The sequence below is a fragment of the Suillus subaureus genome, assembly GCF_016647635.1.
Source record: "Suillus subaureus strain MN1 chromosome Unknown BJ212scaffold_69, whole genome shotgun sequence".
In the NCBI taxonomy this organism is placed as follows: Eukaryota; Fungi; Basidiomycota; class Agaricomycetes; order Boletales; family Suillaceae; genus Suillus; species Suillus subaureus.
The window spans coordinates 60,079-74,710 of NW_024538625.1; the positions used below are offsets into that span (position 1 = coordinate 60,079).

The following is a 14,632-nucleotide window of genomic DNA, read 5'->3' on the forward strand; positions in this document are numbered from 1 at the left end:
CAACATTGTCACCAGCTCCACACAATGTCATCAGTATGATGTGAACACTATTGATCTCTTTCTGGTTGCTTGGATCAAGTGGGCTTGCTTGAAATGAAGTGCTTGCCAAAATTGACAAACAGCACTTTTGTACTATCAGATTCACATGCTACATCAATATTCAAGCAGACCTTCCTACGTATGTTCAATGAGGACAGCCAGTATCTCTTGAAGATTTCAATGCCATGTTCAACTCACAGATGGATCACTTCAGATTTTCCTGTTCACAGATTATTGAGTTGAGGTTGTTTAGACAGCCAATGAACTAAAGGTTTCAAACTTCCAGCCTTCATCGGACATGCAAATCTCTAGTAGAAATAACTTTGGCCTGCTCAGGTGTTTTGAGATGGGAAAGAGCCAGCCAGAGGTGAATGGAAAGAGGGATCACCCACATAGCATTGGAGAGGAGTATGTTGGATATTGAGATTGTAGATTATAACTTGACACTCGTTAATGTTGGACACAACCCAGTGCCAATCTACCATTTCTCTTTACTTACATAATACAAACATTTTTATTTGAGACTGAGGATTAATCATACATATATCTGTATTTAGTCAGAGTATGCAAGCACCCATAGCTAATTCTTTGATATTGACAGCCTCCTTCCATATCCAAACAGTGTAGTGGGGAGATCTGGCATGGGGTGCCAGGATGGTCTGGCACAGGTCATAGGGAGTGCCAGGGGTTCTGGCACAGTAGTAGGAGCCCTGGCTCATAGTCAGTAGTCCTGCAGCTTGTTGTAGTTGGTCCTCAATAGATAGAGCCACAGCCTCCCACTATAGAGGTTTGGCCTTGGTTTTCCTTGTAGTCCTTGCCTGTTACAACAGTGTTTGGGATGTTCTTGAGCACTGTGTCCATGTGATGTAAGTCAATGGGGGGAAATTTGAGGACAAAAGGGGTATACATTTACCCAATATGCCTTTCTTCACTTCCACATCCTATCCAAGATTGGCTGCTGCAAGCAAGATCTTGACACTCTGACCAACATATTCAACAGTGTTAGAAAGGATGGCTTTGGCATTTTCACCATTCTAGAAGGGGTATCAGTGACAGCACAGAGGGTATCACAGAGGTTTGATGCATGTGTAATCCTGTTGCCTTGAGCCATATATCATTGCTTGTGGGACTGGCAACCTGCTTTATGAGTTCACTTTTGCAGCAACCATGTGACCAGCATGTTCTTCTGGATGTGCAGCTGCAATCCAACCATTGACAAGCAAGTCAAAGAGCATGAGAATGCATCTGATGTCAGAGAACTCAGCTTGAGAATGACACTATTGAGTGAGGTGTGGTACCCCTTAGCATCAATGGACTGGCAGAGCCATAGCTAGCCAACATCACAACAATCTACCATGCAATATGTATTGAGGATGTCAGGAACATTCATCTTTCACCTAGTAGAATTACTCACTTCTGGTAAGCTCTCCCCCTACTGGTTTGTGATGATGGACAAACTGTGCTTCAGGTTAGCGCTGTTTTTGCTGAATTTCAGACACTCAACTTTCTGCTTTGGAAGTCCTGCATTTTCTCTCACCTCCCTGGATATAAAAACAAAGTGGAGTGATGTCATATCTGCATATCCAGATCTCAGATCCAATCCACATCTTATCTCTGATCCTATCCACATCTTATCTTCCTCCAACATCTCATCATCCAATCTGCCCACTTGTCCAGTCTGGTCCACAATTCATCTGAATCCACAACCAGTGCTTGTCTCCTTTTGGTAATCCCCTAACTCTGGTATTTCAGTTATCTGTATATCCATCCTGCTCCCTGATCCATTACCTATGCTTCATCTCCATTTCATTATTTGTAATCCATTTCTACTTACCAATAGACCATTCATATGCTTTGTACATAGCCTTGGACTCTGCTGATTGATCATTCCATTAGATACCTATAGTATATAACCTCCTGTAACTCTCTGTAGTACCTCAGTTCAAATATCATCTTAGTTCTATTCATTCCTGTCCTCTGGACTTGAGTATCTCTACTCTTGTCACCCTCCAAGACTTAGGATTGATTCCTATAGTCTATCTGTATCTGCCTCTGTCTCTAACAGTCCATTACTGTTAGTTTCTAGTCTGGACTCATCCGGAAGTCATCTGGATCCACTATGCTACTTGTCCGACCTTCCAGACATGTTAGTCTTGCCTTCCTGAAATAAGGGGCAATACTCAGGTAAGGGGCACAGCACACAAGCTGAGGCCGAAGCCCTTTGGATCCAGTTATCCCTTGAGTACAACCTTAACAAGTGAACACAATGAAACGATATAACAAACTAGAAAGCACACACCTGTGCCCAACACCATGAGTCCATTTTCTGATCATTGTCATCTTATATTTTGTTGGCCTCCTTATCATACTATTCATAAGTTGCTCCAGCAAAGAGGCCATACATATTGTTGGGTCTTGAAATTAGTCTAGGTTGATTTTGGGCCTCTCATAGCAGATAGCTTTGACTGGGCCTGTGCTGTTGCCTGCAAGAAGCTCAACAGCATCTCAGATTATGTTGACTTCTCACCCGAGAACAAAGAAAATCTTCCCAGGACTGCAATCACCTGTCTAGGCAGCAAAATGTGCACCAGTCCTTTCTTTCTTTCCTTGAATATGCTTTAAATTTGGCCTAGTGTGTCGAAGGAGCTGCAGCAGTTCACTCAGATCATGGTTGATGCTGTTCTAACAGTTGCAGACCTTGAACATTATGATGTTCCCTTTGACCTCATCAAGGTTAACAGCAAAGTTGGTAGCTGTCTTGCTGACATGCACGACACTGATCAAGGGCATTCTCATTGACAAAGATATATCCCACCAACAAATGCCCCTTTGTGTGTGTGATGTGTGCCTCACAATCCTCACCTGACCCTTTGAGCCTCCATGACCCAAGACTAAGCATAAGCTTGAAATCATGTCTGTAAAGAAGTTTAAGCACCTCCAGGATTATGAAAAGGAGAAGTGCAATTGAATCATCCCCCAATTCAAGGATCTTATGGTGCAAAAACTTGGGAAGGTAGGCACTGTGTCGGCACAACCCACTCTTTGTTAAAGAGTGTGCTAACTTCCGCAGTGTCACAATCTTTGTGTGCAGAAGCAATAATTAATGGTCTGCCTGTGTTCACCCTCAGTGCACATCAGTCTTGGTCAAGATTGCAGCTGACAAAATGACTAGGCTGCTAAGCACTGAGCATTGAGCTAGTAATTTAAGCAAGGTTCGAAGAATGAATGCCAAGTGCCAAGTCTGTTTCTACTACTAGTATGGGCCCAGGCAATGAGCCATGCACCATGCCTTGCAATTCAGAATGCCTTGAAGTCAGCTCTGAGCTGCTGCCAATCCACAACTGCTTCTTCCTTTGTTGAATAGGAGTCATATTCTGCACCAGGAAAACCTGCTACATGTCTGTCTACCTTGTCCCTGTTTGTGCACACTTGGAGTGAGTGAGTAGAATGGTAAATAAATAAGAGCTCACCAAGAATTGAAACCACCTGATACATGCCCAATTCTGACAGCATAGTACACACAGCAGGGGTTAGAAGCCTCCATGTTCTAGATTAAATGCAGAAAGGTGCAAAAGTGAGCAAAGGTTGCTAAAGTCTAGAAGTAAAACACAGCTCACTATAGGAGGTTGATTGGTATGAGATGATGTGGTAGACTCATAGCTGGAGGCAGGTTGGTAGCTGCCCTATGGATAGCAGGGTTGATATGAGTAGTCAGGGTGGTGGCCGCTATGGCTGCAGCATAGGGAGGTGGAACATCTGAATCTAGATTTCTTGGATGAGATCTAGACAAGTTGGTCATCTACTTGAGAAGGTTGCTGGAGCCTAACCCTAACCCTAAATCACCACATGCCAATGGTTGATATCAAGCCAGAAAACTCTATCAATGTCGAAGATAGCTATGCACCTTCTTTGTGTCTTGATAACTCACACTAACATGCTCTGACTGTTTTGTGTCAGTCTGGTAAAGGGAGTGCAAGTGTCATGCCAAAGTTTGGTGAGTTGGACAAGGGTATTGAGTGTGATCTAGAAAGCAAGGTAGGTCCCCTGGTCGGCTAATGCCATCTATTCCTATGTCTGACTCTGTACCCACAGTTACCCTATATCTTTAATACCATTACTATTTATTGTTGCTGTGGCCAAATCAGAACCAGAGAGTCTTTCATCCTCTTTCTGAAGGTCTTCAGAGGGATAATGGGTAAGTAATTCATAATCAAAATCTCTGAGTAATCTGAATCCTGATAGTTTCTTTACCTCAGTTGCAAGAAAGCAAAGTGTAGGCATAAAACGGATCCAATAAAAAGACAAGGATCAACAATAACCAACTAAAGCAAGGTCATTGCTAGCTGGTGCAACAGCATCTAGTCACCAATTTCATTGACAAATCATTGTAAAATGTGAATCTCTGGCTGTGTGTGCAGTTGGGGCACATATATTTTGTGCCAAGGTGGTGATGATTTCACTGATCACATAGCTGCTCCACTGACAACATCTGCAACTTGTATAATTAGTCTCCTAGGCTAAAGGATTTCCCTCCACATTAATGTAGTGTGAGACTAATTACAAATCAAACATCAGATATCATGTTGACAGACCTGACAGCTGATTCATACTTATAAGTAGATGGAAATCATTGAGGCGCAGCTGCTGTGCCACCTAAGGAATTCTAGCTAGTAGTGAACCAGCACAGAGGTTGTTAGTTTGCTTAGTCACATCACCCTTGGCAGTACTTTTGCCCCATTCCCATGGTCTAAGAGATCCAGTTTCCTTGTAGAGCGTAACTAGTCTCTGAGACCTACCCTCTTGTGTGAGCATGAGACCTCCGAGGATAGTAGTACCTCTCTCATGCCTCTCTGTAGTCTCCCTCCTGTGAGCTCTGTTATCAGTCTCAAAGCTCCCACTGCTCCTCTTGGCCCTCTGTGGCCACCTTAGGCAGCAGTTCTCAGTACTATTAAAGGTCTGTCAGACCCTATTTTTATGTTGGGATTATATGGTCTAAGAGACCCAGCCTCATGGATGTTCTAATTATAGCACACCTTCCTTCCTCCATAATTCTCCTATAGTGCCTCCCTCAAGCCTTGTAGCCCTCTCCTGACCCTCTGGATATCCCATACATCATCTGCAATGCCTCACTGATCTCACCAGCATCCCTGTCCCAGGACTAACACACTTGCACTGCAACAATTTGCACTATTGTTCACTTCATTATCTTCGCCTTCATTCTGCCTCACATCACTTATATCTTCAATTGTCTTTACCTAGGATTAGTATAGTGGGTTTGGGTGTGTCTATCCAGTTTTATTTCCCTACTAACTGATGCCCCTGTCACTTCAGTCTCACACCATCTCGAGTCACATGTCCTTGTGCTCAAACATCTATCACTCATCTGCCATCCTGCTCATGAGGTTAGCTTCCACCTTCCAATGCTATCCACCTATGATGTGGCTGATTGAGGGAAAAAGAGCACAAGTATGCCCTCAGCACTGCCTTGTTGACACTTGGACACCTGCTATTATCATGCCCACCCTCTCATTGCCCATCATCCCACACAGCGCTGTGCATGCCACTCATGTGTAGTCGGTCATTGAGCAGGGCTTCAAGTGTGTATTTGCTAGTCAAGGAGCCAGAGGACCTTTCTCAAGTGCTGCCACTTGAGGCTGACAATGAGTACAATGAAGATGATGATAGATGCTCACACTCAACCAAGAAACAAGGAAAGCATGGGTCATGAAAAGCAGTGCAGAAGACCATGATGGACATGACTCTTGCTGTTGCATCCCAGAGCTTAGCACCGGAGATCAGTCTTGCAAGTTGGGGTGTGAGCTATTTATCATTACTCACACCTGGTGGCGGGATCATAGACTTGAGGAGAAAGCTAATAATGTTCAGCTATCATGTATGCATGCATCCCACCTTCCTTCCCACAACACTGCTTTCAATTTTGCCTCCCATCACTTCATGGGGCCACATCAGCTCCACCACCAGCACCACCCACCACTTTATCCTCCAATACCACTCCTACCACCTTCAAAACCCACTCAACACATGAATGCATTCAAGCATGTTCAGTCTGATGTTCAGCAAAATTGCTGAACTGATTCAACTGAATGCGACATCCAGTTCAGTGTCTGAACTTCGCCGATTCACTTGCTTGCCACTCTCACCCACTAACTTGAACCCAATGCAATGGTTATGATATCACTAGACTCAAGAGACAGCAGGGATTTACTGTTGCTGTCAAAGCATCTATCCCCAACATCAAATGAATTCCCTCCTACCATGAATGAGAAGACTTATTTGATAAGCAGCAAGTGCTCTTAAAATGCCACCTTCAACTCATGTGACCACTTCCAAGTTACAACTCCTCCAATGCCTCCACTAATGCTTGTTACTGACCTGACATTCTAGTGCTGATGATAATACTACATCTACCCATGAATGAAATGTCCATGCATTGTAGAGAATGAGATTCCTCCAGGCATAGATCGCCCATATTCCAACTCATGACAACTGGTACAGCACATCACTCACTGTCTACGACTGTCCCACAAAACACACCAGAGGTGTGATGCTTTCCCACACTACGCAACGCATTCCCACACACACGCTTAGCGCGCTCTTCCCATGCTCAGTCACCCTTTGTCACACAGCATCCTAGAGCATCCATCCAATGTCCAACCAGTCCCCTGGTGCATCCCTTTCCATTTATTCTCATGTCTGGTATTGTATGATACTTTATTTTATCATGGACCCTTACTTTACATCATTTTACATACATACAGTGCTCCCTATTCGCTTCTGAGCCCTGGGAGCACGCCTAGGCACAGCTTACCTGTGGCCTAGGAAGTTTTTGTATAGCTACCACTATCATGTCAGTAGTCATCATCTAGAGTCAGAATCTATCATCTTCAGTCAGTATGCATCAGTCATTGCCCTAGTCCTCAGCAACAGTCTATTATCATCATCAGTCCCCTCTCAGCAGTCTCAGTCCATGTCCTCATGCCATCTACCAGTTTCATATATGTCTGCGCATAGCACACACCTTATTCCCATGCTTCGCACTCCTACATGCTTGACAATCCCATGTGCACGCTCCCAGCACGCTTCACCAGAGTTGACCTGGTGTCACTTTGTGGATCTTGCTTTCCTTGCTTCCCCTAAGGGTCGAACATATCGCCTGGTGCACTTTGACCAACATCTAGAGAGTCAGTGGCCTTTCTCTCACCCCAGAGGTAGAGCCATCTTTCTTTCTTTAGCTCTGCAAGCCAGCAGAGTTGTTGATACCTTCAGCATGCCATGACCACACCAAAAAAATGGGCAAGACCACGAGTGCAAAGATGTGGTACATATATCAAAGAACACTACTCCTGCACCAATGAAAAGTTGTGAGGCCTTGTTTTATCTTCTGATAGTTAGTGAGTTGCTCAAGATGACATGTCAAGCGGTAGTGTTCCCCCTTATTAAATGTCTTGCATCTCCTTCATCATGCCTGTAGTATTGTACTCATGTACTTGGAAATAAGTAACTTTGATAATGATTTATACCTGCACCAATTCCTACTAGTAGCTGAAATATTACAGTATGTGAACAGTCTCTACTACAGTTGTTGTATGCAACAGAAAGCTGGACAGCAAAGAAATTGAAGTAGATAGTAAAGTTGCGAGCATAAGATTGGTTTCAGTCCAACCATATGTGATCAACCTTCTTAGTAGAATCATGTAGAGTGAATGACCCATTGCACTGCAATTTTCATGCAAAGTGTAGCATTTGCCTTACAATAGTACTCAATGGTGGTCTTATTATATGTAGGGACTGCTGTGCTATTATTCCAGACCATTCCAGATGCTGTTATCATCAGTATCCAGTCCATAATCAATGTTTTATGTTTTAGTTGGAGTTTTATTTGTTACTTGATTGGCTGCTTAAACCTCTTGAGAGCATCTCACAAGCCTTGTGAGATGCCCTTGCCAGCCATAGCACAGGCCCAGGCACCTGAAGTTGATCCACATCCAGTGTTCTACAGGTGATTCATGTCATGTTGTCATGCCATTACATGGTGATTCTCAAAGACTCAGTACTGAGGAGGATTCATAAGGTGAGATGAGCTCTTGAATTGGGCACACATGCATCTCTGTTGATACATTCACAATGTGATGTGTCTTGTCACATGACCTTATGTACCTCCAAATTCTCCAACTTGAAGCTTACTATTATTCAGCTCATCTCATTGCCCTTGTTCTAACATCTACACATCTCCGAGATGGACCCTATGGAAAGTGAACAACTAGCCCCACTCTATTCCATCTTCTGTACAAGTAGCACCCATTGTCAGAATCATGACCCTAGCAAGATCCAACTATGCACACTTATGAATATCAAGAGTGCACTTTGTTCCCACTCTATCCCCTCTATCATTGCCCTGAATGTTGCATTATAGCTGGTGGATGTTCTGAGGACTGTAAGGAGCCTATTGTACTACTGAATAACGATACTGACTCATTCACTCAGCTTGTACTGTTCTCAGTCACCCAGATATTCCACTCCAACAGAGGCTTCACATTTGCTAATATCGAACCTGTCATTGAAGTAGCATGAAAAGTCAAAGAGAATGGAAGCACAAGGTTTTGCATGGGTGCAGCATGGAGGGACCTCACAGGACACAGGAGAGGGTTTGAAAGAATTCTTCAAATGGTTCCAGAGGTCTGGGGTATGGGGATGGAAATCTCCATGACTCTTGGTACCCTCACTCCAGAGCAAGCAAAACAGTTGAAAGAGGCATATGTATTTTCTATCTCTCAGGTTCAACTGAATTCACATCTGTTTGGACTAGTGGCCTTACTGCATACAATCATAATCTCAATACATCATGTGAATTTTATCTGCAGGTTTGCTATATGTTATGTTTTGGAGTTGCTGCCTACATCTTTTTCAGGTCATCACAATGCAGTCATATGACAATACCACACACAATTCAAGCATGTTTCATGCAGATCCTAGCCATCATGACTGCCTGTATTGCATGTCTAAATGGAGACTGATCTACCACTGAGGAACTACTCACCCAAGATATCAACACCAATCCAAACAACCTCTCTGGTAAGCTTGACTACTCATCACTGTGAGAGGTGACAAGACTCAGACTAAGGAACTAAGGACGGGAATGGACTCAGTCTTGGATCAAAAGACTGAGATTAACTATGGATCATACCTAAGGATGGGAACAGACTTAGTAGAGTAGTAGTTAGTAAGGGTAGAGTAGAATTGTTAATAAGAAAGCTCACCTCAGTCTTGGATTGAAAGACTGAGGGAGATTATTCAACAAAGAGAGGAATTAATATGTTTGATTGAGATGGAGAATCAATGGGGAACGTGTATGATGCATGGTAGGAGGAGTGATTGTGTATGTAAAAGGAAAAAGGTTAAGTACATATAAAGGTCATATCTTGATAATCACTACCTGTTGCTACTCATTGTGTTCTCACTTACCTGTATTGGACTGCAGCTCAGGCTAAGCCAGGCCAAAAACAAGCTGTCATTGACAGCTTTGGCCTGGCCTGCAGTTCTTCACAGCCAGAGCCACCTAAAGCCAGGCCAAAGCCATGGCTTTCAGGCCAAGCTGGAACATCACTGGGGCTTACAGCCATGTCCTGCTCTCAGAGAGTGCATAATGTCATCCTTTGAGCTACTTTCCCCATGCTGATAATATCACAGCCATGTCTCACTCTCAAACAGTATGTGATGTCATCTTTTGACAGCTCATCATGGGTGCCATCCAGAAGCAGACAGCATGGACATTCCACAAGATGGTGACTCCAGTGAGCATCACTGTAGACCACACAACTTCCATGCTGATGCTTGGATGCATGCCCCATGCCAGAGAGCTCAGATGCAGCTGCATTATCTATCCCCATAGTGGAACGACCCTCACAGTGAGAATCACCTCCAAGGACCTGGCTGCAGCTTCACCTGATACCTACCATCAGACTATATACACAATTATCATGATCCACACATGTCTCATGCCCCTTAATTTGGTGGGCACACTCAGCCCACACATAGTCCTCAGCCTCCTCTGCAGTATGGTGAACATGAACACCAGGTGGGACCAACTTATCCTTACAACAGCAGGTATCATAAGGGTCCCTACCACAACCCTCAAGATGGTTATAAATACTGTGAGGACTATTGGCACCCAGTGAGTGCTGTGTGTCATAGTGCTGGAGGGATGTATCAGCATGGTTATGGGTGTGAGTCTCCTAATGACTTGGACAATGGTGGATGAGCACCTTAAGCTCATGAGCCTTGTCTGCAACTTGTGCAGTTAGTTATATCTATTGTACTTAGCACCTCTGCCACACATGTTATATATCACCATGTACCTCAATTTCGGGCATCTGCATTCAATGCACATTGTTTTGTCTGAATGACTCATTTGGACAATAGGAATAAGAGAGAGAGAAATAAAATATAACATTCAAAGTCTGGAAGTATGAAAAACATATACATATGAGAGGCTTACCAACATTGTGGGAACATACAGAGATGCTGACACAGGGATCTGGAAGGCATGCAATGAGCACCTGGAGAAGCTGTTATGTTGAAGCTCCCCAGAGAACATACTAGGAGGCTGAACTCACCCTCTGTGATGAGGCTCTGTTCATATGCTCTAGAGGGTTGGCCACCCATCTTTGGAACACTACCCTTGGCAGCACTTTGATGATGTTCTCATGTACTGTCAGACCCTATTATTATGTAGTGAATATATAGTCTGAGAGACCCCCTCCTCCAGGGGGCTTCTCCCTAGTGTTCCAAGGATGGGTGGCCAACCCTCTAGAGCATATAAACAGAGCCTTGTCATAGAGGGTGAGTGCAGTCTCCTATATCAGGCATTTGACCACAGTTTGACAAAGCTTTAGATAGCTTTATTTAATGTATAATATTAATAATATGTATCACAATTGTAGACCACATGATAAAGGAATAGATGGGCAGCCTATGCAGGTAAAATATGCCAAAGCTGCAATATTGACAGGTCTATGGTACCACATTAACACACTGGTGTATTGTTGTCAGATGTATCTAATCTTACTTCCAATGGCAGGATATATAATCACTGACAATGTGCTTTGGCATGACATTGATTTACCACTGTCTATCAAGTTGTTGAATTTCTAACAAGCACATCTGGCTTTAGATAGGCAGCTTTCAATGGCCAAAGCTACAATCACTGACAGTATGATAGGGGATAATATTGAGTTACCACTATCTATCAAGTTGTTGAATTTCTACAAAGCATATCTAGCTTTAGATAGGCAGCTTCCAATGGCTAAAGCTACAATCACTAACAGTGTGACAGGGGATAATATTGAGTTACCACTATCTATCAAGTTGTTGAAATTTTACCAAGTATGTCTATGATTATAAGGGCAGATTCTGATGGCAGAGGTCACAATCATTGACAGTGTGCCAGAAAGTGATATTGAGTTATCAACCCTATCAAGATGCTATTCTTTAACTGAGTATGTTTAGCTTTAGATAGGCAGCTTTCAATGTTGGAAGCCACCATTGATGACAAAGTGTCAGGGTATAATATTGAGTTGTCACTGCCCTATCAAGCTGCTCATTTTCTACCAAGGATGTCTAGCTTTAAATAGTTAGATTCTGATTGTAAAAGCCACCATTAATGACAGTGTATGATACCAAGTTATCATATTGTAGCAAGGTGTTGATTATCTGCCCAATATGTCTAGCTTTACATAGCCAGCTTCCAATGACAGGATCTACAATCACTGTTAGTGTGCTGGTGTGTGATACTAAGTTATCAAGTCATAACAAGGTGCCCCCTATTAACAGGGCATATCTGCAGTTACAGGGGTAGCTTCCAATGGGGGAAGCTACCATTACTGTCTATGAGATGAGCTCTGGCACTACATTATCAAGTCATAACAAGGTGTCCTATATCAACAGGGCATATCTGCAGTTACAGGGGCAGCTTCCAATGGGGGAAGCTACAGTCATTGACTATGAGTTGAGCCCCTGACAATTTGTTATCAAACCACAACAAAGTAGCCCCTGTCAACAGGGCATATCTGCCATCACAGGGACAGCTTCTGATGCCAGAAACTGTTATCAATGACACTGAATTAAGCCTCTGACACTCAGTTACAGCAAGTTAGGGTGTTTTAGTCATATATAGCTTCACATGGGACCCTAACATCAATTGTATTACAAGACAACATGGTTACAAAAACAATGAATAACTAATTGGTATGAGCAGCAGCTAGTTCCTGCAAGGCAGCGCGTTTTGCCTGAATCTTGGACAACACACTGTTTTTGCTGATACTGCACTGCAAAGAAGAAGAATTAGGAAACACTCAATTATGAAAGGTATAAATGTAGAGAACTTAGAGCTGATGAGATGCATTACGAACTGTGTCCACCGCATCATCAGGTCAGCAACTTCCTCGATCTCATCAGGATCCTCTAGTAAGTTAAGAATGCTATGATAGAAATTCTCAGAATCCGTGACTGTGTTGGTACATGAAAATACTGACAATGAACTTAATGAAAACCGGATCTGAAGGTACAATTAGCAGGAGAAGGCATGTACAATGAGATTTACATGCCTGTATAGCTATATAAGCTAGAGAGCCTTTGGTCACAGATTTCATACCATGCAGGTAAGTGTTACCAGAGCACATATCCTTTGGCTCCTTATCCACCAAGCTCAGAGATGTAACACATGTTTGAAATCCTATGGTGCTTGGATTAAGAACTTCATCAGCAATGAAATCAGCTTACAAAAATTAGAATCTCACTCCTAAGTAAGCCCTTTCATGGATCATCAGGATCATAATTGTACCTGGTATATAAGAATATGGGCCATTGGTCACATGGACTGCAGTCTTGCCACTCTTCAGCCTCTTCTTGGTTCTGGGTAGTGTTATAATGAATACTTAACATGATAGTGGAAAGGCTTACTCTGTATTTGACCACTCAAGGCCTGCATGGCATAGCAATCTACCAGTGACTTTGTGATTAAACCTATGGTCTGACTTGATATTCCAGGAGAGTGGCAGTATGAGTGGCTATCCTCTGGGCATAAGCCATTTGAGGACAGCAGATTTTAGTGTCTTTGTATCATCCCCTCGTGCACCAGAAGCTCCTTTACTGAGCTGCAAACAATGAGTATGAGGATATTGCAGAATGAAAACTTAGCAGTTCTCCTATGTGAATAATGTCCTCCTCCTCACTGTCCATTAGACAAGCTAAAAGACCAGGATAAGAATCTATTAACTCCATAAACACCCTATGTTCACATTGAACACTCCATTGAAAAATTTGTAAGTCTCTGCAACAGACAATTGTCAAAATGCACTCACTCTGCCAAATAATCCTCAATGGGAGAGTCCTGTAATTCTTCAAGTCGCAGTATACCAGCAGTCAGAAGGGCAGGATAATTGCATAAGGCAAACACTGTCCAACCAAAATGTCGGCCATGAAGTACCAGGGGGTTTGATGAAGTCCTGATGAAGAGTGAGTCAGAATGCTAGGGTTTACCACTAGAAAGAACACTTGCACCTTTTTATGTGGGCCAGTATGTAGCACTGAAGCACTACGCATACATGAAACATTGCTGGGAGAGGCATTATTTTCATTACCACTATGAATGGAACTAGGTAGCTCTGATGTATCAGTAGTGAATGGGAGGACTTTATATACCCAGGCATCTGGTGCCATCATATTGAAAAAACACTTGACCATCCAAGTATTTTTGTTTTTAAATTGGTGCTTTGCTGTCTGAGCACCATAGATGTTGTAATCTAAATATGATGACAGCACATTATCTCAGCTGAGAGTATGGCCATCATTGCACATAAATATAGGTCTACAAACTGCAGCTGCTCTCACAGCAATTGAACCTCCCCCTTCAATGCCCAGCTCACCCACAAGAGAGAGTTTGTGATGATGTGTCCATGTTGGAAGCAATGTCACATTAAAGTAAGCTCTTCAGTATCCACAGGAGAAGCAAACCCATAAAATTACCTTGAGCTTCTAACTTTCCTCACTACACATGCTGAGAAACACAGAGGGAGATGAGTTATGTGGCACAGAGTGAGTAATGAAGTGTTGCAGAAAACAGCTCAGAACCAATGTTGCTTTACAGGCAATTCCTTTGAATGAGCTAGTTGGTTCATTCAGAAACTCAAATGACAGGTGAGATTTGATGATTTGACTGGAAACTGTATGGTGGGTCTGAAAAACATCACCTAGGCACTGACAATGAATCCAAAAGTGAACTAAAATCTGAGCTGTGTGATGTCAAGGAACAGCTAAAGGGTGTGGAAACTCATATTGCTTACCTTTTAGAATGGATGAAGATGTATAGGTATAGATGGCTGGAAGCTTACTACTGTGCTGAGAACCTCAAGCATTGTATGCTGGATTTTGTCAATGTGCCTGACCTTGATCAAATTCCAGAAAGCACCATTTCTCCTGCCTTCTGTCCCGAGCTCTTGAGCTGGGAAAATGGAGGCTCAGAATGAGGAGAGCATAGGTGTGATCTGTGAGGACATGCATCTGCTGCTAGACCTAA

At 43.1% G+C, this 14,632-nt stretch overlaps 2 protein-coding genes across 2 annotated transcripts; both read right to left on the bottom strand.

The window, feature by feature from the left end:
- Positions 1–980: 980 nt before the first annotated feature.
- Positions 981–1,274, bottom strand: BJ212DRAFT_1487103 (uncharacterized protein; the record flags this gene model as incomplete). Its single annotated transcript, XM_041341235.1, has 2 exons — positions 981–1,073; positions 1,194–1,274. The coding sequence occupies 2 exons, from the start codon at positions 1,272–1,274 to the stop codon at positions 981–983; spliced, it is 174 nt and encodes a 57-aa protein (XP_041186503.1).
- An 11,022-nt stretch (positions 1,275–12,296) lies between these two features.
- On the bottom strand, positions 12,297–13,685 carry BJ212DRAFT_1304640 (uncharacterized protein; the record flags this gene model as incomplete). The annotated part of the gene is made up of 8 exons (XM_041333650.1): positions 12,297–12,383; positions 12,591–12,613; positions 12,710–12,790; positions 12,899–12,969; positions 13,018–13,039; positions 13,290–13,345; positions 13,419–13,562; positions 13,618–13,685. The coding sequence occupies 8 exons, from the start codon at positions 13,683–13,685 to the stop codon at positions 12,297–12,299; spliced, it is 552 nt and encodes a 183-aa protein (XP_041186504.1).
- Positions 13,686–14,632: the final 947 nt, after the last annotated feature.